The sequence below is a fragment of the Orcinus orca genome, chromosome 4 (genome assembly GCF_937001465.1).
Source record: "Orcinus orca chromosome 4, mOrcOrc1.1, whole genome shotgun sequence".
In the NCBI taxonomy this organism is placed as follows: domain Eukaryota; kingdom Metazoa; phylum Chordata; class Mammalia; order Artiodactyla; family Delphinidae; genus Orcinus; species Orcinus orca.
Window position 1 is genome coordinate 4,962,457 of NC_064562.1, and position 23,771 is coordinate 4,986,227.

Genomic DNA, 23,771 nt, shown 5'->3' on the forward strand with positions numbered 1-23,771 from the left:
AGGGCCTCCCCACCGACGTCGTGGAGTCACGGAGACCTCGTGGCGACCCCCGTGGAGCACGAGCCCTTCCTCCCCCTTCCCCCGCAAGGCCTGTCCGCAGCGATCACGCGTGTTCCGGCCTCAGGTCCCGACAGCTGGCCTCTGGAGGACGGTGACCCAGTGCTGTCTTCTGCGAGGCTTGTCTTCTCCACGCAGCCAGGGACGGCAGTTCCAGGCCAACTCGCCCACCGTCTTGCCGTTTAAACAACCAAGCTTAGGAGGTGTGGGGCCAGCTCCTGGCTTGTTCTGTTGGCTTCCTCCCACTCCTGTCCGTGGCTGGCCGTGGACCACAAGGTCTGGAACTCCCTTTCGAACCAATGGAGCAAACACCCACTCCTGATAAACTAAGGTCGCTCCTTACCTGGGTCAGCCGAGTATTCTAGTGAGTTTTGCAATCAGAGGTCAGAACTATTCTTCCCCTTCCTACTTTTTAAAAACTCAATTTGCTTAAACTGAATCTTTTTACATTTCTTTGGTGCGGAAGTAAGCAAATACGAATATGTATCCTTCCTTCTTCCACAGGAGGAGGAGTGTGTGCCCCAGGGTCTGCTCCCTGTGTGTGGACTTGGCCGTGGGACCCGGCTCTCCACACAGCCCCCAACCATGTCCTGCTGGGTGCGTCCAGCAGGAGGGATTGAATGTGCCCCGCCCGTGTTCTCTCCAGTTGTTTCTAGTTCTCTGCTTTTAGCACACAAGCTACAATCACACGTTTGCGTCTGTTTAGTTCCAGAAGCAGGATCGGAGTTCCAAGGTTAACAATACTGGTGACCCTAAGAGCTGTGACCAGTTAGTTACCCTCCGTCTGAACCTGCACCGATCTGCGCCTCTGCCTGCATTTCTCTCGTGTGGGCTGTCTTACCTTTTGGATCTTGGCCAATCTGATAGGGGCATGACTTTAATTTGCTTTTCTCTTTCCAAGAGTGAGAGTTAGCATCTTTTCCTGTGTTTAAGGACCATCTTATTTTTGTTTTTCTGTGAACTGTCTGTGTCCATTGCCCACCTTTCCATTGGTTTGCAAATCTTTATTGATTTCTGGTTATTCTTTATCTATTAGGGAGATTTATCCTTTGTCTGTGATACGAGTCGCTGACGTTTTTGTGAACTTTTCAAAAAGTGCTTGATCACATTTTTGCTACACAATTGAGGTCATACTCTATACATAATCCCGTGTTCTGTTTCTCAGTCTTAACACTGTATCATCAGCATTTTTCTTTTTCAAATGTAGCATTTCTTTAGACCCTGAGAGGGAAACGCAGAGTGAGGTCTTGGGATGCAGAGCGTGTGACGCTGAGTGGTTTGCTCGTGGTGTGGAGGTGATGGCCCAGCAGCACGGGGAGAGCAGAGTTTGGGGTCAGGAGACATTGGTTCGAGTCCCGCCGTTGCCACTTACTGGTTCCAGCCTTATTAAAGTCTCCTAACTGCAGCATGAAATACGTGGTGTAGTGCCCGCTCTCACAGGGCATCTGTGGACGCCAGCTCAGGTGCATTCTGGAAAGGAGTTAGGTGGGTATTTCTTGGGCGCCCTGTGGCTCTCACCACCAGCCTCCCTGCCTGCACCCAGACGTCAGGCCTTCTGGAACTAGCATCTCTAGTCTCTGAGATTATGCGGTAAAAATGGACAGTTATTTAATATGGTGGAAATCAATTCAGTACAGTCCTGGAATGGTAATCACAAACTGAAAGCTGTAAGTAGGTTGGATAAATGAGAAGAGGCGTCACTTTCTTAGAAACGTCATCGTGTCTTTGGGGGAAGCAGGGGGTGAAAAGGGGCAGGAGAATGTGGCGTGTGGATGCTGAGAAGGAAGCTCACTAAACATCACTGTCTAAGGCCGAACTACGGGTTTGAAATGGAATCTGAAGGCCCTGAATCCGATAAGGTCGTTTCCCTGAGGGAGTTCACCCTCTGCCTCAGGCCTCAGCTTCCGAAGCTTCTTGGAGCAAACTGTCGTTGAGCTTGTTTGTCTTAAGACAATACTTGAGTCTTGGATGGATTTAAAGAAAGAGTGTTCCTGCTGTATTCCTCAGTTTCATTATTTATTTTTCCAGAGAGAGTACAGTCATACGGTTAAATATTCAAAAGCCACAGTGTCGTTTTTTTTTTAAACTTTTTTATTTTTATTTTTTTGGCTGTGCCGAGAGGCATGCGGGATCTTAGTTCCCCAACTGGGGATGGAACCCGCGCCCCCTGCAGTGGAAGCTCAGAGTCTTAACCGCTGGACCGCCAGGGAAGCCCCCAAAGCCGCAGAGGCTCAGGGAATCCCCGCAGCTCGCTGACCAGCGGCCTGGCTCTGCTACAATATCACTTTGCAGTTAACCCTCAAGTCAGCGCTCGTGAAGAGGGTCCCACTGTCATCCCCATTCTGCAGGTGGGGGGTTGCCGAGGAACGCAGAGGGAGGTGCTTGCCAGGCCGCACGGCTGGGAGGAGGCAGGGCGAGGGCGCAAACGCAGGCTGCCCGGCCCCGAGCCTGCAGCTCCCTTGCTCTGCGGCCCTGGCAGACGTGCATCAGGTGGTGTCAGGAAGCCCTCTCCCTGTGCCCTGGAGGGAGGGGCCCACTTGCTTCTCTCTCCCAACAACCCAGCCCCCTGCTCCAGATGGTACCAGGCTTACAGCTACACGTCTTTCTAGACACACTCTGTGCAAATACAGTAAAATCCAGAGTTTTTTCCTTGTGTCTCCTTTTCAAAAATACATACGGTAGCTTTCTATACGCAGCGTTTTATACTTCTTTCTTCCAGTTAAAGAGATGTCCTAGCGCGTATTCTGTCATCACATGAGGAGAGTTCCCCATTCGGGGTTGTATCCGTGTAGCACCCCATTGTAGGGATGTACCATCCCATGCTAACACTTAGCTCCAGTCCTTTACTGCTCCCAACGGTGCTGCAGTGGATCCCTTTTTGTGCGTAATCAATTTGGACCGATGTAAGTTGATCTGTAGGATTAATTCCTGAAGTGGAATTGCTGGGTCAAAGAGTATGTGAGTATGTGTTTGTACCCATCTCTCTCTCTCTCTCTCTCCCACTCTCTCTCTGTTTTCCTTATTTTGGCCCCTGCCCTGCAGCACTGCCTCCCCACTCCTCCCCCGCCTACTCGCCTGTACCCATCTCTTCTAGGGATAATAGTTTACGACCAAAGATAGGTACAGCTTCTACTTAGTTTGACTTTCCCATTTTGCAAACACAAGATCTTATGGAAAGAATCATGCTTTTAACCTCTGAAAACCTCTAGAAAAACTGACCTCTAGAAACCTCTAGGGAAAAAGAATCATGACCTTATCTGTGTGCAAGTTAAATGGATCTAGAATCAACTCATGTATAAGGCTATGTCTTGAATGTTTACTTCGAAATTCATTCACTTACCTGTTATGAGTAAGACAGTTTCCCTGGGTGGAGGAGAGGCTGGGAAACCTTCCCTTCAGGAAAAGCTGTGGAATCATGTTGATGCAAGTTAGCTTTGAGCGGAGGTGAAAATTACATCTCAGCCGTCCTGGGATACAGGGATGCATGTTGATGGTTTGGGTTATGCTGACAAGAGTGTGAAAGAATTAGCTCAGGGAATAGTGAATTAACGCATGCGTGGAGGTGGATCGCAAAGCTGCTTTTTAAAAAAATAGCTTCTAGACACAGGAAAAGAATTAGTAGCGCTCTTTTAAGAATTCAAGGAACCCTTTTGGAAAATATGAGCCGTAGTTAGAAATTCTGTACGTTTTTAAAGAGGAGAAAGGGAAGAACCTGTTGATAACCACAACGGAACCTGGGAAGCCAGCGAGGGCGGCGTCCTGGCTGGTGCAGTGCCCCTCAGGGACACCTGCCCACTCAGCGTCACTCTTGCCTCGAGAGAACTTGCGCTTTTCCCCTTCAGACTTTGCCAGCAATCTCTGAACGTTCTGCCGATTCGAGGTGCGTTTGTGCTGCTTCCGTATCACAGTGCAGACTCCCTGTAGGAAGGCGAGGGGTACCACGCAGGGATGGAAGTTGGTCCACGAAGGTGGCTGTCCTCCTCGTACCCGGGTGAGGTCACCTGTTCTGAGTTGTACTCTGCACACCCAGTAGATGGTTTGTGTCAAGAGTCGGAAGGCTGAGACCTTGGAGGTCATTCTGGCCGCAGTCCGTCTCTTACGGAGGAGGGGGCACTGGGGTCAGATGCTCGTCCGGGCAGGGGGCCAGGCGTCTGGCATGCAGCCTGGCCGCGGCCAGGGGCTGTGGGGACCGGGAGCGCCACACAGACTCCACCTGCTTCCGAGTCCTACTCGACGTCACCCCGAGCTCAGGAAGGATGGGTGGGATCCGTCTTTCCTCTTCGGTGTTTCACAGTTCCCTGTTCGTAGCTCCCAAACCTCAGGCTGTGTGGTGACTCATGATGTTCTCTCTTTGCTGTGTGAACGTATTACGTGAAGGCTGTGTGGTGTGAGCTCGTGACCGGCGTGGACATTCATAGCGCTGTCTCGGTGGGAACCGTGCTCCCGGCCACCGGCGGCCTCCCTACGCGTCAGCCTCCACCGCCAGCTCGTTAGGACTGCTCATATCTGGGGTGATGTAGAGGGGACTTCTGGCCTTGACACTGGGCAGCAACCTCTTATCCTACAGCCCCCAAATCCTAAAACCTCTGAAAAAAAAGTTGAAACTGACCTGAACTATTCATAATAGTCTCTTGATAATCCGTTTAGCATAAACATGCATCCCTTGGGCTGGTGAGATTCTAATTTGTTCGACGTTGGGGTTTGATTACACCTCAGGCCCTAAAGGAGCTGTTATATAATATGTGGTATAAGCTTCTTTCTAAAATTAAAAAAAATTCCGAATTCTGAAACATCTGGACCCAAGGATCTCAGTTAAGGGACCGTGTATCTGAACTCACCTTTGAGGCCTGCGTTACAGTTATGAAAGTGCTTTCATCCTTATTTTCTGTCTTTCCCAGCAGCCTGGTGAGGCAGGTAAGGGCTGCATTGGGGGACAGCTGAGCTTTGGAGTCGGTGCCTTCCCAGAGTCACCTGGGGTGAAAGTGGCCGCGCTGGAGCTGGGAGCTCAGTCTACCCTAGAGGGTCACCCATTTTCCAGGTGTCACGTCGTCTGTGACCTTGCCCCACGCTTCACCCCCGCTAGGCAGACTTGACCTCTCCTTCCTTCCGTAGATGTTTATCTCCATCCCCGTGACAGTAGCGTTTACTGATTGGTCTGTGCGTTGGCCCTTCCATGTCGGATTGTAAGCATTTTGAGGTAGGCACCGATCTCATTGATTTTGCTCCCCGGTGTCTTTCATGGCAGCTGGTCAGGCCGGATGCAGGCGTGGTCACTGGGGCTCAGGTTACAGTGCTTTTGCCAAGCCAGGCTGCCGACAGTGGGGATTGATTCTTTCAGTCCACGTTTCTTTTACAAAAGCAATAAAGGATTTACCTTTATTTATCACCTGCTTTCTTTTTCTTTTTTTTTTTTTTTTGGCGGTACACGGGCCTCTCACTGTTGTGGCCTCTCCCATTGCGGAGCACGGGCGCGCAGGCTCAGCGGCCATGGCTCACGGGCCCCGCCGCTCCGTGGCATGTGGGATCCTCCCGGACCGGGGCTGGAACCCGTGTCCCCTGCATTGGCAGGCGGACTCTCAACCACTGCGCCACCAGGGAAGCCCTATCACCTGCTTTCTTAAAGACAAAAAAAAGTTGCAGCCAATATCCAATATAAATTTCTTCTGGGAAAATAACAGCGGGGTGCGTTTAATTGGAATCGTTTAAAAACTGTACCTTTAGGTTCTTATTATGTATTAAAGCCCCTGATGAGAATCTGAATCTTTAAGTACTTTTTCACTATGCTCTTGACCCCAGGACAGCAATTCAGAGGTGAATTTTTATGTAGGTCTTCTGAAACTAGAAACCAGGCAGTCTGTGGAGCTGAAGTTGTACCAGTGCAAAATAGAGGAAGAAAGACAAATCAGCTCATTTGCAAATTACTTTTCCTGCTAGCCATCTTCCTGAGCTACTAACCTAGGAAAAAAGAAACAAAGAATTCCAAATATGTTACTGCCATGTATCTACGTAATTTTTTTTTCTTGCAGTAAATAGCTTGCTACTGGGTGGGAAGTAGCACCCATTTGTGCTGACAACGTTTGTGCTGGCGGGGTGAGCTCTGATCGCCATCTCATCAAACACAACTTCCCTTTCTCCTCCACCCTGCTGATCCTTTATTTTCATGGCGGGAAAACGTCACCTTGAGCACAGTGAGTTCATGGGAGCAGTGGCCGTACCCAGGGCCTGGAGCTGCTGGGCAGATGGATGGATGGTGTTTGCCAGTCTTTGTTGTGACCGTCATTGTCGGTTTTGTTGATTCTGTGGTGTTTCATATTCCTTTTTCTTGGACCATTTAAAGTTCCCTAGCATACCTGACTCTTTAAACATTCACATTCTCAGATCACAAGACGGTCTTTCAACTCCTCCCGTGAACTTGACTTTGACGATTTTTGTTTCCTTGCATGAGAGCCAGAGGAAGAATATTTTTGAGGTCTTCTTCTCTCATAGACCGTGGTTCCACCGGACGTACTGAGCCCACTTCCAGCCTGATTCCTGCAAATGTTCAGGGGAGGAATCCGACGCCCACCCTGCAGGTCCCGGGGGACAAATCACTGCAGCAAACCTGACACCTCCTGGCCTGGTCCTTGCCAGCTCAAGGCCTGGAAACCCTGGGTGCGCAGGTCAGGGCCCCTCTCCATTTCCCAGAAGATGGTTTCTCAGGCAGCTTCAGTCCTCTCCTAGCACAGGTCTGATCGTGTCAGTCGCTCTCTCAGGAGGCTGGAATGGCACACACCCCATCGCTTGTGGAGCGGACACACGTTCCTTGACGTAGCAGTCAGGGTCCTGCTCCGGAAGTCCTGAACTTCCCAGTTCTGTGCGGTCCTGCTGCAAGAGCCCTAGCCTAGCCGCCTCACCCCTGGACACCGTGCCACTCGACCGTGGGCCTGTGCCCTGCCCTCGGCCTGCAGCGACTTCCCACTCGCCACCACGCCCGAGCCTGGCCACCCTTCACTCCTTCCAGTCCAGACGCTGCTTCTCCCGGGCACGTCTCCTGTTCCTTGTCCTCTTGTTTTCTCTGGTCACCGACGTGCCTGCCTCTTCAAGTTCTTAGGAATAAGGACATTTCTTATTTGTAGTATCCACCCCCTACCCCCCGAGGGCCAGCATTCCTTGGCTTTCCTGCGCTTGTAGCCCGCAGCTCCGATCTCTGCCCCTGACATCACACAGCCATCTTCCCTGTGTCTGTGTCCAGATTTCCCTCCTCTTAAGAAGACACCAGTCCTTGGATCAGGGCTCAGCCTGATCTAGGATGGCCTCGCCTTGATGACATCTGCAGAGACCCTGTTTCCAAACAAGGTCATACTCACAGGTACCAGGAATTAGGAACGGGACATCTCTTTCGGGGGGACACAATTCAGCCGCAGCACATGGCTATATCTACCTTAAAGACGATTCTGTTTTCTCTACTTACAATCATTTGAACGATTATTGCTTGTCACCTTTCAGGTAAGTGATTGAGACGTTGATTCCTCACTTTGCGCTCTTGATGACCAGTTCCAGAAACAAGATCTGGTTTAGTTCCAACCGGGCAAATCTTCACATCGTGGAATTTTAAAACTGGAAAGGGTCTATCTAAGTACTTCCGTTGAAATTTTACAGTAGGGAAGGGTAGACAAACCGTCTTATTTTCTTCTGCCTCAGGTCGTACAGCTGTGACCGTAAAGTAGACAAATAATGCCGTGTCCCCCGATGCCAGGGGCAGTGATCTTCCCTTGCTTTCAACAAAAGCCAAGACACAGGGTGTTTCTGATGAGAGTAAGTGTCTCTACAGCTGTAGCCAGATATTTTACGGCAAAGGCCCAAGGCTCATTTTTCAGCCTCTTGCAATCCTGCAGAGAGTCGCCCTCAGCACAGCTCCAGGAACGGTGTCTGGGGGTTGGGCTGAGTGTGGGCACGAAGGGAATATGTACGGCTGTGGCCACGGGTGACTCGAGGGTGGCACGGAGGAGCCCGCGGCGTGCTGGGGGGCCGCACCTGAGCGCCTGTCGTCCTTGTGACGCGCGGCGAGGCCAGAGCCCAGGGGGGACCCAAGCTTGCTTCCTTCGGAAGCATCGTTTAACCGCCTGCATTTCCTGTCCCGGGTGACTGGACTGTGACTCCCTCTAAGGTCAGAGACGGGGGACGCCAGAATTACAATTAGGTGTTAATCAGTGACGCTATTCATGTGCAAGAAGAAAAATAGAGTTTTCCTCGCATTTTAGAAAATGCTTTATAAAGTATTCGGACGGCCAAAAAGTTGGACCATCTGACATACATGGTTTTCCTTTCCCACGTCTTTTCTTTTCATCTTTTTAAATTGAAAAATCACGTGAAATGTTTTATAGGGTGTTGTGATCATTATTAAATTGTAGCTCTTCCAGAGGGGCTGTCCTCAGTTTGACTGACATTTGAGTCACTGTTAACCCTCAGAAATAAGGACTGAGCAGGTTGCTTTGTAAATGATAACGCTGTTTTGACAAGATGTCATTGTTGGGGCAAAACAGATTGAGCATGAAAACAAAAGGCCATGAAATCTTTGTCGCTTTTTTGATGTTAATGACTTCGACCTGTGCACTGTGCTTTAGTAATCGCAGAGGGTGTTTTTAATGACCTGGTGTAAAATGTCAGGGTTCCTTCGGGACTTTTGTCGGGTTGGGGTGACAGAGAGCTGGCTGACGGCTCCCCTCTGCTTCCTCTGGTGACTCGGTTCTCAGGTCAGCTCTCAGCCCACGACGGCTATAAAACAGGCCCCGACTGCGCAGCCCAGTTTGGGTTAGGGGGACGTGTCCAACCAGCCAGGCCTGGACCGAGAGCAGGAGACGATCAACTTCTGAAACAGACTTGCCGAGTTGTAGCAAAACCAGCACCAGGGCTTCCCTGGAGGCGCAGTGGTTGAGAGTCCGCCTGCCGATGCAGGGGACGTGGGTTCATGCCCCTGTCCAGAAAGATCCCACATGCCGCGGAGCAGCTGGGCCCGTGAGCCATGGCCGCTGAGCCTGCGCGTGTGCTCCGTGACAGGAGAGACCACAACAGTGAGAGGCCTGCGTACCGCAAAAAAAACCCCAAAAAACCAGCACCAAGGGTGCTGGGCCTGGCAGCTTAGAGCACAGGCTGTTGAGAAGGTGCAACCAGCACTTGATGTTTTGGAGGCTAGGTTTTAAGACAACAGATCTGCTCCCCGAAAAGCATGTGTTCTGTGTTGACTACCACAGCCTGAAAAGGAGAGGACCAGTGATGCGCAGTTCGTGGTTGGGGACCAGCTGCTGTAGCGATGTTTCTAAAAAATCGTTAGCATGAACAGTTCTTTCGGTAATTATTAGCATTTCGGAGCGCTTACCTGTGTCAGCCGCTGTGTAAAGCACTTTCATTTAGTTTCTACGGCAGCTTTGCGAGCTTGGTGTTAATATGTCCATCGCACTATTGGAGAAACGGATCTCAGAGGATGTGTATCTGTATCCACATGTGTGTGACTTCACTCTGTTACACCATCTCTTAGTTTTACAGTGTGATGTTGTCTGTCCTCTAACTCTCCGTCTGCCACCACCTTCCTCTTCTGTGCTCGCAGCGCCTGGCGCCCGCCGGCCTCTATCCACATGAACCTGCCGCCAGTACCCATCCCCTCTCCTCCCCCCGGCTGCCGTCACTCTAGCCTCGGTTTGAAGGACCCAAGCTCTGAAGAGTAAATTCTACCTGGCCCTCCTGCTTCTCGTCTTAATCCGCCCCAGCCCTCTTTTCCTTAGAGCTGCAAATTGACCTCGGGAAAGTGCAGGCTGAGTTTCCCGACCTGCTCGCCTGCGCTCAGGGATGAGCTGGCCCTTGCTGCCACCTGCCCACCGCCCTCCGCAGCTCGCTGTCTCCCTCTGCCTGTCTTTTCCTGCATCTCCTCCGTCCCGTCCTCTTCCTGCTGTGTCCTTCATTCCCACACTTTACCTCTCTTTAACTCCTGCTTCTTCAAGTCCTGCTTAAATGTCCCTTCCTTAAATCCTAGGGACTTCCCTGCCGCTCCCCAGCACCGCTTAAACTTGAAAATATGAGTCTTACCACATCCCTTTCTTTCTTGCACTTGGACATCTGTAGTTACACGTGACGACTCGCCCAGTGTTCCGCACTGAACTGTGTCCTCCCTGAGGGCAGGGACAGAGTCTGCTTCGTTAAACAACTGCTCGCTCTCTAGCTTCGAGCACAGTGACGGTTACACAGCAGGCGCTCAGATCTGTGTCGACTGGATAACAGACACATAACTGAAGATGCCCAAAGCGGAGCATCTTGATGGTTGCCCTTTCTTAGTCCTTGCGTTCTGATTTCACTTGTTGCTCGAGAACGAACCTGCGTTCGGAGCAGTTTTGTCCCAGTGGCTTTGGGTTGGCTTTATCGCCGATGGTCATTTTCCGCCATTCAGACGCTGTACCGTGATGCACTTGGTTTTCCAAACTTCTGTGTCAGACCAGCCACGATACAAGAAAAGTCTAAGTTTCAGGACATGTGAGCCCTCTCTGTTTGTGCTGAGCCTGGGTGGGTGGGAGAGGAAAAGCGAGGCCTCCCCTGACAGGCTGCAGGTTCCTGGCCCGATGGCGCAGAGGCGTGAACGCTCCAGAGCCTCCGACCTCAGCTGTGACGCCCCCAGAACCCAGGCGCCGGGTTCAGCTCCCTCCACAGCCCTGGCCGCTCCTGCCTGATGTCTCTGCCCAAAGTTGCTTTGGAAGGAGAAGCTTTCTCTCCAGTGGTTTATCATCTCAGGAGCCTTCCCAGCCTTGGTCATGGGCACTGGCCCATCGGAGTCCACGGACAGGGCCGTGTGCCCGGGTCTGTGGGGATCACGCCTTCTGCACACTGGGGCTTCCGTGTGCAGGCGGACACCGGCTGGGAGACTTGTCTGCCTGCGACCATCCCGAGCGTCGCCGCTAACACGACTTCTTTCTCTCTTGTGAATCCACAGTTGGTCCTGTTCGGAGTTGGACCTGAACGAGATTCGCCTGATAGTTTACCAGGACTGTGAGAGGAGAGGCAGACAAGTCTTGTTTGACTCTAAAGCTGTTCACAAGATCGAGGAGGCGGCAGCTCAGGTAGGAACTATGGATTCGCTTTCGTCCTTTTTGTTTGTTCGTCCATTGCCTGCTCTTCGGGCTGAATTGCACAGCGCCGTCAGTGGTTCAGAGGAAACACGGGCAGAGGTCCCTCCGCCCACCCCATTTGCGTTCTTGTTAATATACACAGGTGAGACTGTTAGCAAGTCATCGTGCAGATGCTAAGCATCGTACTTTAGACGTTACAGCGAGTCATCGTGCAGATGCTAAGCATCGTACTTTAGACATTACCAGAAGTGACTTTGCTGGTAAGTTGCAATCCAGTAGGATTTTGATGCCAAGTGTGTGCCGTTAATGGGAAGACTGAGAATGCTAAAATTCATGAAGCGCTCGCCTGAAGGGAAGGTCTGGTATCACCCATAGATAGTAAGAGGTGATACATAGCACGGGGTTAGACAGAACTGGAGCGCTTTCCTGGCCACGGGGCTGCAGGGTGCTAACATGCACTGTCGTCTGCAGAAGGGCCTGCAACCCAAGCCTGTTTGACCAAGGAAGTTTTATTTCCTTTTTATAGCGGAGGGCGGTGTGGGGGTAGTAGTGGTGGTGATGGTAGAGGTGAGGGTGGTGATGGAGATGATGGTGATGGAAGTGATGGTGATGGTGATGGAGGTGTTGGTGGTGATGGAGGTGATGATAGTGATGGAGGTGATGGTGGAGGCGATGGTGATAGAAGTGATGGTGGTGGTGATGGAGGTGTTGGTGGTGATGGAGGTGATGATAGTGATGGAGGTGATGGTGGAGGCGATGGTGACGGAAGTGATGGAGGTGATGGTGATGGAGGTGATGGTGGCGGTGACAGAGGTGATGGTGGTGGTCGTAGTGCTGGTGGTGGTGGTATGGGGCGTGGAGGTCTGAGGGTGGGTAAAGTGGGGACAGAGCAGCTCTTGATCCCTTGGAGCCAGAATGGGAAAGGTAGAGTGATGTGTCCAGGCAGGAGCAGGGTCTAGTCCTCCCTGTGAGTCTTCAGGGTGGCCATCCAGTGTACTTCTGACTTGTCGCCTTTCAGCAGTTATTCAGATGTCTACAACTTAAATAAATCCCTTTGTGTTCCTTCTTTTCATGTTCAGTAACCTGATACCTGTACTGACCGAATCCTGGCAGTTTAGAGAATGTGCAGCTAAGTAGCTGAATAGTTTATGTCAGGGTCTCGGTCTCGTCAGGGCTGAGGTCTCGTCCTGCTTCTGATACGGTTGTTTCTGCGGGAAGGAAGTGTCTGGTTAAAGGCGGTTTAGCTGAGCGGATCCCGTGGTGCTTTCACGTGGAAGCTGGCCAGGTAGCTAATCATTACAGCCATTGCTGGGCTTGTTAGGTGGGTGGCTGGAGCAGGGGGAATGAGAAGTCTCTCGGTGATTCAGCGAAGGCTGCCATGGTAGATTGGTATTAGTTCAGGTGAGCCAGCACTCGGCCCTTTGTTTGGTGGACCGCACACGGCTTCCCCCTGTTTTCCCACATCACTTCCTGTCTCCCCAAGGCCTTGCACAGATGGTATAGTTGCACACCCACGCTCCGTCACTAGGGTTCCTGATGGTGGTAGCAGGTGGAGGGAAAAAATTCTCACCGGTTTGCAAAAATAACCGGAATCCTGTCTGTAGGAGCAATGATGACCCCGGAGTCTGGAACAGAAGCTTCCTGGGATGGACGCACTCATTTCCTCACAGAGGCAGCTGGGCCCGGGGAGGCTTGGAAACTGCCCAAGGCTGCAGAGGGAGTCCAGCGGGGGCTCTGCTCACTGTACCGGGAGCTGTCGCCAGTTGTGGACGGCGCGGCCAGTAGGCCCAGCAGTGTGGGGCGGGTGTGGACCGCGTGTCACTCCGGGCCCTGCAGGGCCGTGGATCGCCATCCCGCCCGCGACCGCTGGTGGCAGGCTTCCTGTTCCCCTTCTGTTCTTCCCCCATCTTCAGCCCCCCACCCCATGGGCAGGCACGAAATGTCAGGAGTCAGCAGCAGGCACGTGACTGCAGGCATTTGCATTCGACCATCAGTGTGACTGTCACACTGGAGATTAGATAAGCTGCACTTGCATTCATGTTTTTCCAAGCAAATCTACGCACAAAAAAGCAAAGAAGACTCAGGATAGAAACAACGTATCACGGAGGGTACAGGCTGCTTCTGTAGGGAGTAGTGTATCTTGGCCTAGGAGGAAGGGAAACGTTAGTGAAGGTGTATCCTTATGCCTCTGTGTCACTGTCATAAAAATCTGCCATGAACTCCAGGAAGGGAACGTGTAGTAGCTAATCCTCTACAAGCCGTGACCTTTGAAGGCCGTGTTGCCTCACATGCTGTGTAATCACAGCAGCCCCCGTTCCAGCATTTTGTCCTCATCTTTCACAAGCTTGACCTCATGACTTTCTCTAAAGCCGTGCGGGGGGAGGTGTGTCATTAAAGCACATGCTGGTCTTTCCAAATGAATAAATACTTCTGCCTTCTCAATTCCGTTTGCTTGGGGAAAATTTAACTTTGAAGCAATGTCTGTATCCTCATCAATTTTATAGATTATGACTCTACCTAGTACTAAAAAACCCTCTAACAACCAGAACAGAGGTCAGAGCTCATCGATGATTTTAGAATATGAATTGAAACGTCAAGTGTTCTTGGGGACTTCCCTGGTGGTCCAGTGGTTAGGACTCTACGCTTCCAGTTCAGCGTGCCTGGGTTCAGTTTCCGGTCGGGGAACTAAGATCCTGCAAGCCGTGCTGCCAAAATAATAATAATAATAATAAAAAAATAAAGAGGACAGTCTTAATACATAACCCACCACCTCTGTCACCCTTCTCAGCATCTTCCTCTTCCAAATGTTATAGACTCACAGGAACCACTCTTTTGTCCTCGTTAAAAAGAAAACAACAACGTCCCGGTTTTTCTATGCAGCTGAGGCTCAACAGAACAGAGCGATGTGAGAAAGGGGCCCCCAGTGAGCGTGTGCTGGTACGCTCAGCGGGGGCGGTGTGTTTACCCTCCTCTCCCTGTTCACCCAGAGAACGGAGGACGTCCCCACGAAAACGCCAGCCAAGTGCTGTCAAGGCGGTGGCAGCGGCAGCCTCTCTTCCCACGGCTCTTCCGGGGGATCTTTACCACATGCCAAGGAGCAGCTTCCAAAGTACCAGGTACAACCACCCTTGCGTGCGGAATGCCCCGTAGGCTGGAGCCATTTACTGCCATTTCTCCTCGGGGATGATGGCTGCTTGAGGGCCCCATCCCTGGGATAGGAGACTACGTATCCAGAACCCTGCTCAGGACTCGGTGATGGCCTCTATGGGAAGGGAATCTAAAAAGAGGGGATGTGTGTATAACGTGTAACTGACTCACTTGGCCGTACAGCAGAAACTAACACAACGCTGTACATCAACTCTACTCCAATAAAAATGGAACAAACAAATAAACAAAACCCCCCCAAAACGGGCTCTTAGGTGTTTCAGGCCAGTGCTGTGCTCACACTTTGGCTTTATCTCTTGATAAAAACTATAACGGAGCAGCAGTGATCCCGTGAAACACACACCGAATGAAGAGAAATGTTGCAAAGGAGGTAAACCCTCCTGTTCTGCTTCCTTGGTGGTCAGAACCAGATTAATGCGCATGTGTTTTCCAGGTTTTTTTCTAAGAGCTCTGAGGATTCTGGGGATGAATATTGTCATCCTGAGAAAGTAGCACTTGCCGTGGAAGGAAGAAAGGCTTGTATAGGAGCAGCTGGGAAGGCAAGACCCAACTGGAGTGGCAAGTGTGAAGGGCTGGTATACTGAGAAGTGTTGGCCAGCTGGGCGCAAGGAAAGAGGTTTCATAAATATTGAATAGCAGAAGGGTACTACCTGATGGAGGATATATGAGTGTTTATTTTTATCTTCGGAGCTATGAGGAATTCTGTCTGCCGTGTCGCTGACACAGCAAAGCCAGGGAGGTGTATACCAGCAGCCACAGGTGTATAGAACGTTGTTCGTTTCACGGTCAGGATCGCTGCTGTGCGTCTGCCCTTATTCCACAGAGCTGCCGGCTCTCAAAGCAGTATGTGGTTACAACAGCATAGAGTGAAATTTTCAGCGAGTTGAGAATTGCAGTTGGCACGTGGACCTTGTACCCCAAGAAAAAGGTTCAGAAATGGAGGTGATGGGTGGAAGTTATTCATAAAGAAGGTGAAAGCCTGTTAGTTTCTGTCTGCAGGAAGCGAGAAGAGGTTGGTAGCAGGCTCGTTAAATCAGGCGGTTAGATGTCTGCTCCTCTTTCCTCCTTTGCAAGCAGGTGTAAGTAGGTGTGTATATGTGTGTCCGTGTGTGTGGATATATACGTGTATGCGTGTGGATTTGGAGTTGAAAGGCTGATTGCCATGGTTTTGCTTGGGTAGAAAGCGAGGCAGCAGAGAGTCTGGCTGGTGGCCTGGGTCACAGGAGTTGGAGGTACGGTTTCAGTCAGGCCGTGCGGGTGTCGTGCGCACTGGTTTGGTTGACACTCACATCCATCCTCAGTGTGCGTCACCACCACTTACAGTGGGAGCTGAGCATCCTGTATCCAAACGCATGCACCTGTGTGTCATCATATGTTCGCAGTACGCACAGTGTTACGTCATGTGAGTGAGGGCGTTTGGCTTCCAGCCGCCTGAGCTCCAGGGGAGTCCGGGCCCCTAGATGAAGGTATGGGGGTTCCCGTCGGGAATAACTGGAATCACAGCAGCGGTTGAGGACGCAGACAGTGACCTTGTACAAGGGATGACTTGAGAAGGTAGAGATTTAAAAAGGAGAGCAGGGCTTCCCTGGTGGTGCAGTGGTTGAGAGTCCACCTGCCGATGCAGGGGACGCGGGTTCGTGCCCCGGTCCGGGAAGATCCCACGTGCCGCGGAGCGGCTGGGCCCGTGAGCCATGGCCGCTGAGCCTGCGCGTCCGGAGCCTGTGCTCCGCAACGGGAGAGGCCACAACAGTGAGAGGCCCGCGTACCGCAAAAAAATAAATAAAAAATAAAAGGGAGAGCAGGATGTGAGGGCGATCTGGCTGCGACATCTGTCACCCCATTGATCGCCAGGGTTGATTCGGCCGATCGGGCTGGCTAGGCGGGTGTCCCCTTCCTCCCTCACCGTTCCAGGTGCGTCCCTCCCGAAGCTGCGCGCTTGGTCGGAGAGGACGACCTTCCGCGATAGAGGAGGACCGTTCTTCGGTCAGGGGTATACAAGTAGCTGCGCTCCCCTGCTAGAACCTGCAGACAAGCTCTCAAGGTCCATTTGTGGGAGAACGTAGGGTAGTCGAGCTTCCAAGACTCCAGACACATCCAAATGAGGCGCTGCACGTGGCAGTCTGCCTTTCTAAAAAAAAAAAAAAAAGTAATTTAAAAAATATAAAAAGAGCAATTATGTGCGTCAGATACCGTGAGACGTTTAATAGAGCAAACTGGGAAGCGCCCATTGGCTGTGACAGGAGCCGTTTGAATAGCGGGGGATGGGGGAAGGTGCCGTCCACCCTCTGCGGTGATAAAGGGGACGCCGAAGACTGGTCAGAAGCTAGGGGGTCAAAAAATTTAAAAATGTTTCAGTCAAACTTTGGGGTGACCAGACTGTCGGTTATCTTTTGGACCCACGAAACCCTGCCCACACCGATTGGCATTTTTGTTCCACACGTTGATTTTGGTTGGATAACCCTGAGCTATATTTCATTTCAGGATGTGTTCTTAGTATCAAGGGGAGTTACTCTGCCTCTTCCGTCACTTAATCTTTCTATTTAGACTTTGTAAATGGGGACGATGAAAGTCATTGTTTCTCATAACCAGATTAAAAGTGAACTCTGGTAAAGCGCTTGCATCCTGTACGAGGATATAGTGTATAAAGAAGAAATCGTGAACATTAGTGATAATTTGGGGAAAAGAGTAGGCAGTCATCATTGTAGATTAAGATTGTAAAATAATCAGTTGCTGCTTTGAGAAATGGTTCTAATTACCAACAAAATTGCACATTATTTTCTATCGTGTTGTACTCGACACGGTTTTGGTTTCTTGCACGTCTGGTAGTACACGCGCCCCGCCTCTGATGTCAACATGCTTGGGGAGATGATGTTCGGCTCGGTCGCCATGAGCTACAAAGGCTCCACCCTGAAGATTCACTACATACGGTGAGTTCCGTCCACTGCTCGTGAGACGTGGCTTGGGGATGATGACTCCATTCAAACATGTGCAAAACTGTTATGCAGTAAAATAATAATCTAAACTTTGTCATCTCGTATTTGTTAGCACTTGATACCTTTTGCATATCTTTAGCAGTTAAAATAGTCTGACATTTTCTACATCACTCTGACCTTGAATCAGCTTAGCAGGACAAAATCCTAAGCTTTAGCTAAGTACCGTAATTGAAAAATGCGTACCAAAGCATTTTGAGTATCTGCTAGGTTAGTAATAGCAATACTTTTAATCAGAGTTATTCAAATATTTTAAGTTTAAAAAGTCAGAATTTCACAAATTTTCCATTTTCAGATTAAAGTTTGTCATGATTTTTTCCTTGTACTGAGATACATATTTTTTCAAATTATTGAATGCATGCCGAGTTTTATTTTTGTTTCTAGGGAATGGTGTCTAGAATAAAAGTTTCTGCAAAAAGCAGAATGTGACGACATTAAAGAACACGTTCCTTATCTGCATGTCAGGATAGAATTTAACTCGCTGGAAGCACAAGCTCTACGATGTGTGAAAGGAAGCCTTTTCCCAATCCTGCACTTATAACCTTCTGTCTGTTCATCTGTGCCACATGGCAGGTGGAAAATATACCCTGAGAAAAAAACAAACTTCTGCTTCGCAATATTTCTGCGAAGCGAAGTTTGTACATCTGAAATATTTACTCCCAAGGAAAACGGCCCTGGCAGTGTCTCCATAGCTCTCTCTCAGGATTTTAACATTCTTGGGATTTTAAAATGATAAAATAAGAAAAAAATCTAGACACCCCATTGATACAGTGATTTGAAAAATGCACATCTCATTTTCTGTAAAATAAGATATAGAAATGAATAAAAGCTTGAGAAAAAGTTTAAAAAAAAACCAAAAAACAAAAAAAACCCCATGCATCTCTCCCTCTTCTGTCCGTTTGTTTTTTCTCCAGTTCTCCTCCACAGCTGATGGTTAGTAAAGTCTTCTCCGCCAGAATGGGCAGCTTCTGTGGGAGTACAAATAAGTAAGTGCGGGATTTTCCCCCTCCCCTCCCCACCCCCCCCAATTTTCCAAGTGGCTGTTTCTGGGTAGAGTCGTTCTTTGAGGGCCATAAGGCTTTTTGAGGTTAGAAGCAGGATGAGTCCACATTAACAAAGGGGTTTTCAAGGTGGCCTTTGTCCAATACATAGTGAGTATGAAGAGGCCTTGGACCTTAGCAGGTGGCCTTAAAGACAAGTGATGGTCTACATACATATATTGGGGGTCTTCACCTGTTAACCCACTCTGTTCCTACTGCCAGTCACCATGTTCTCATTCCCTGGAAAATGAAAAGTGAAGGGGAAAAGGATATTATTTCATCTTATAAAAAAAAATCTTGGGAATTCCCTGGCGGTCCAGTGGTTGGGACTCTGCGCTTCCACTGCCGAGGCCCGGGTGTGATCCCTGGTCGGGGAACTAAGATCCCACACGTGGCACGGCCAAAACCAAAACCAAAGCAAAACAAAACTAAACAAAAAAATCTCACCTGTCAGTCTGCTCGTTTATTTATTTCTGAAGGAAGGAGGCACAGGGTGAGTTTCCCAAGCTGCGAGGCACCTGAATGGCAGGAGGGATCGTCTGTCTGAGCCATCCGTGTAACCTCTGTGGTCGGTGAGGACTCAGGCCAGGCAATATTTTGATTTTCACTCCCGAGTTTTTGTTTGTTTGTTTGTTTTTTGGGTTTTTGGCGGTACGCGGGCCTCTCACTGCTGTGGCCTCTCCCGTTGCGGAGCACAGGCTCCGGACGCACAGGCTCAGCGGCCATGGCTCACGGGCCCAGCCGCTCCGCGGCATGTGGGATCTTCCCAGACCGGGGCACGAACCCGTGTCCCCTGCATCAGCAGGCGGACTCTCAACCACTGCTCCACCAGGGAAGCCCACTCCCGAGTTTTTTTCCCCCTCTTAATTTTACACTTCTGTGTAGACTAAGAATACTTAAATGTCTAACTTAACTCTTAGTCTGGCACAACTGTTCATATATTTTGAATTTTTCAAGCAGAAATATTTCACGTACTTCTTTTTTGAATAAAACTGCAGAACATTTATTACACTTGGGTAAGTTTGGAAGAAATGTTTATTGTAAATTAAAGGGGTATTCTTAGGGGTCAAATGAAGGCTGCTATTTTTTACAATCCTAAGAAATTAAAAGTATGTTCCTCTTCAAATTTGGGTACCTTTGAGTAAGTCTGCTTACTTTTCAACAGAATAATGAATTTACTTTTTTGAGCATTTAACGCTGGATTGTCATGACTTAAGCCAGTATAGGAATTGATATTTATTTTTTTGTGAGGTATTATTTTTCTGACCCTTGATATTACCTGAACATTTATTATACTAACTCCCTCTAATTAAATATCAAGCTCAGATTGAAGTAAAAAGTATTTTGGCTTCATTTTGCTATATTATCCTCGACATCTTTATTTCATTTGTTAACAAATACAATAAATTATTAAAAGCTGCTTCTCTCACGTGTGTTTATGAGTAATTCTAACTTTTAAGAAGTTGTGAAATCAGACTCCTGTAAGAATCATAATTTCTGTTATATGCTCCTCCTGAAAAAGGTTGCTGAATTGCTCATGGATGTTAACTAAGGGTTAAAATGAATTTCATTTTGAGGGTTTCTGTAAAATTACCCTTGAAATGAATAGCCGTATCCTAGGTATCAGTCACCAGAGGAAGATTTTAGAATTCGGTGTCCCTCATTACATAATACTGTGAAATTGTCTGGAATGTGTCATTTAGTTCTATAGGTTGAACTCCCTCCCAGAGCCTCTCTTGTCTTTTCCTGCAACAAATTCCCCTAAAGTTTAAGTCTCTTCGGTAGATGTGAGACATTATTAATTCATGAAGAAAAAGTTGTCTGTTAGCAAACAGCTTTGTTCGTCCCTTGATGTTTTTCTCCTCTCTCTCCCTTCCTTCCCTCTCTGGACTTAGCTTGCAAGACAGCTTCGAATATATCAACCAAGATCCTAACCTGGGGAAACTGAACACAAATCAGAATAACCTGGGCCCCTGTCGTACTGGAAGTAACCTAGGTAAACTCCGCCACGTAAGCGGGGCCTTGCTTTCCGGGTCCCGCCGCCGTGGGTGTCCGTTTTGCTTTCTTTGAGTTTGTGGTGGTGTTTTGCTGTGGCATTATCTTTAATCTGCGTTTATTTCTGTGTGTGTACTTTGTCCGCCCCCATGTGTGTCTCCGCCCCAGGTGTGCTGCAGGGATGCGGCAGCAAACTGCCCCCGGGGGCGGCTGAAGGAGGACCGCTCCGGCTCAGCCGCAGTGCCTCTTTCTTTGCAGGTTTGTGTGGAATGCTGAGTATGGTGCCACCTGCACACGTTAGTAACTCCTGGGCAGGTTCTTAGAAACAAATCTGTTGGGCGCCTCTCTAGAAATCCAAGGGGCTCGTGAGATGTTTAGTTCCACATGCTGCCGAGCGCCTGGCGTTCTGAAATCTCCACCCCAGAACCCCTGTTGGAAACGTCTCTGCTAATACCCCCGCGGCGTAAGCCGGTTTGGATCTGAAATGAGCCCTTCGTGTTTCTAAGAGGATAACATCTTCCGATTTTCCTCGGCCTCTTACGCTGCCGTGAAGTGTTTCTCTTTGCCGTGGCATCTTTGATCCATTTTTCACCTGCACCCTTACCTGCACTGTGTCTTCAAAAGTCACTCTAACAAGAGCATGGAAGACTGGCCTCTCCCTCCCCCTCTCCCTCTCTCTGTCCGTAGCATTTAAGTAGTTCAAATGTACTTTCCAGCTTCTTTACAGGTGTAGCCACCTCCATCTCTGGGTAGGTACATCCTGAGACCGGCCTGGCCGTCTAACCCAGGCTGCCGAATGTCTGCCGCAGGCTGGTGTGATTAACTAGCGTGGGAGCCTTCATTGCTAACGTTAGGGGTTGTGTTTACCGCAGACGGTGTTCTGCATTCTGCTTTTCACCGTAGCCGAACTATGCTAGGCACCCTATTTAACTGACTGACAGCCTCCTGCCTACTTCCAGGTGAGGATAGCATGTTTATATACTCTCCTTAAAATTGTGAAAATAAACACGCTTCACAAAGTAGCTGGCAAGTGTAATAATCAGGCAGAGCGGCGGGCTTCTCGTGCACCGGAACGCTTACGGTAGCAACGTGGGAGCTACCGTTTAGCTCAACGGTACACAGCTGAGACCAACGTAAAGCATTCCTAGAAGTCTACAGTCCTTTAGAGTGTTTTCCTAGCACCTCTGCAGTAGTGTTGTGTACGGGTGTATATGGAAAGGAGGCAGAGGAAGAGATATTTGAAAATGAATATAAGTGTTTCTGTCTGCCAAGAGAGGGTTTATAAAACACAGAAGGGTTTTTTAAATTCCTGAAATGGTTTTCAAGCCTTTCTCTTCTCGAGGTTGCCTGTAGTTACTGCTGAAACTGATTATAAAGCATTTTGAAAGTACTTATTAATATTTTGCAGTATTTCAGTACATTGAAACTACTGAAATACTTAAATGCTATTTAACTACTACTAATGAGGAAAATGGCTGAAAGCGTCTGCTCGAGGATGTCTGCTCGTCGTATGAAGTGTCCTCACAGCTGATGACTCGGCTTCTTTTAGGGGCGAGAGGCCCTCAGAAGAGCCTCTGTAGTGCTGCCGGGGGACAGGCACGGGCAGGTGGTCGCTGGCCTCTGCCCCCTCCTTCCCCTGTCTTTTCTGAACTGCATTCTGCTTTCCCGTCCCTCCCCGTGTGTCCTCGTGCGGTCACCGCCAGCAGGCGTAAAGCGAGTGCAGGCGGTCTGAGCAGCCCGCCTCTGCGAGCCCCGTGACCAGGTCTCCTTGCTTCCTGCAGTGCACAGCACTCCGGTCGACATGCCGAGCAGAGGGCAGAGCGAAGACAGGGACAGCGGCATCGCCCGCTCAGGTACGTGCTTTCCTCTTGCCGGCAGCGCCCGTGGAGCGAGCCCTTCCTCTGAGATCTGGGTGTGACGTGCACAGGGACGGCTCCTGCGAGACGAACGTACGTCAAGCAGCGTCCCGCTAAAAAGAGGGGGAGCCTCTTTGAGCCAGTGGCCCTGGGACCTTCTGGGTCCTGAGCATCCAGCCAGGGGAAGGACAGTGTGCATGGGAATCCCTCTGGCTGGGACCATGGGGGCTGTCCGCTGACCTGCTTCTGTCCTGGAGTCGTGATGCTCTAGATTTTGTCTCCTGTACCCCTTCTCTCCTCATGTCAAGTTGTGACTGACCAGGGTTCTGGGCCTCCTTGAGCAATAGAAATTGACTAGAGGCCAGACAAGAAATTGAGGCAAGGCTTTATTGGGGCCCCTGCTGCACCATGAGGGAAGGAGAATAAAGGACAGGTTCCCTTGCTGGCTCGCTTCCTGAGCGGGGATGAGCTAGTTCCTTATAAGGCGTGAGGGCAGGGGTGTGTCCAGGGGTCAGGCCAGAGGGGCGGCTTAGGTGTTCTGCCCGCCCCTTAGGTGGTGCTGAGTGCAGACGGCGTGTGCAGTGCCCTGCTTTTGCTCCTGAACCCCTGTTTTTGCTCCAGCCTCTTCAGAAATGGCAGTTGGGTTTTTTGCTCTTTGTATCTTTTGTCCATAATGTGCCCCAACTGTGCGTGCCCCCAGTTATTTTCAGTCCCTTATAGTTTCTTTGTATCTGTGGGTGGAGGAGAGGTGTGTCCAGGTGCAAACCCTGCAGCAGAGGGTCCCAGGTTCCACTCTAAATTGCTCCTAAGACGAGTGTCCCTTGCCCTTTGAGAAGCGGGACAGTTGAGGGCCGCGTTGGCATTGAAGTGAAAGGTCAGTAGCAGCCGGATCTGAACGCTTTCTCGGGAGGAGGGGGCAGAGGTGAACGTGACGCAAATGTGAACTTTGGCTTTGTTGGCAGCTCGGCCCCTGAACCCGCCGTGTCTCCTTTGAGGCTCCCGCCCTCCTGTTGGGAGTCCACGCAGATGGGGGGCTGGCTGCACGGGGCCCCTGGAGGCCTTCTGCTCCCCTTCTGTCCCGGGAGCAGCTCTGAAACCCCCGGGTCAGCCCTGGGAGGGTCACCCTCCACCAAAGGCCGCTCGTGTGCCCGCTGTGGCTGGTTCCTCACATCGCCCGCACTGTGTGGACCAGGGTCCTCGTCCTGGAGCAGAGCAGCGACAATGACTGTTTGAACTGAATTCGCAGTGGAAGATGGAGAGAAATTACAGCCACGGTTTATTCCTGTTTTCTGTAATTTGTAACTTCCTGTCTGCAGAGTTGAGAGACGGGGCAAATATTTCAACAGATTTGTTTTTCAGAACAGTGGTAGATTTGCAGAGCAAGCGAGACGGTCGTGGGGAGCTGCGGTACAGCCCCCCGTCGTTAACACCTTAGCCCGTGAGACAGGGCGGTCAGTTGTCACGTCTGTTTGACTCTGCTGGGCTCAGGCAGTTCCTCAGACTTGCTGTGTTTTGTGACGACCGTGACAGTCTCCGGAAGTAGCAGCCAGCTGTGGGAATTTGTTTGATGCTCCGCAC

The 23,771-nt window shown here is 50.1% G+C and overlaps 1 protein-coding gene across 11 annotated transcripts in view; it reads left to right on the top strand.

Moving 5' to 3' along the window:
- FNIP2 (folliculin interacting protein 2) overlaps positions 1 to 23,771 on the top strand; it is a 135,958-nt gene that overhangs the window by 46,878 nt on the left and 65,309 nt on the right. For 8 of the 11 annotated variants that reach the window (XR_007476957.1, XR_007476955.1, XR_007476956.1 and 5 more), the window contains exons 2-8: positions 11,012 to 11,138; positions 14,135 to 14,263; positions 17,139 to 17,239; positions 18,217 to 18,288; positions 20,238 to 20,338; positions 20,506 to 20,595; positions 22,119 to 22,190. Coding sequence is in view for 8 of the 11 variants with exons in the window: in XM_033421526.2 (XP_033277417.1) it covers positions 11,012 to 11,138; positions 14,135 to 14,263; positions 17,139 to 17,239; positions 18,217 to 18,288; positions 20,238 to 20,338; positions 20,506 to 20,595; positions 22,119 to 22,190 (692 nt within the window). In the remaining 3 variants the exon portion in view is untranslated. Of the gene's footprint in view, positions 1 to 11,011; positions 11,139 to 14,134; positions 14,264 to 14,745; positions 17,240 to 18,216; positions 18,289 to 20,237; positions 20,339 to 20,505; positions 20,596 to 22,118; positions 22,191 to 23,771 lie in introns of those variants that run through there. The other 3 variants (XM_033421533.2, XM_033421527.2, XM_049709009.1) reach the window with 2 other exon arrangements.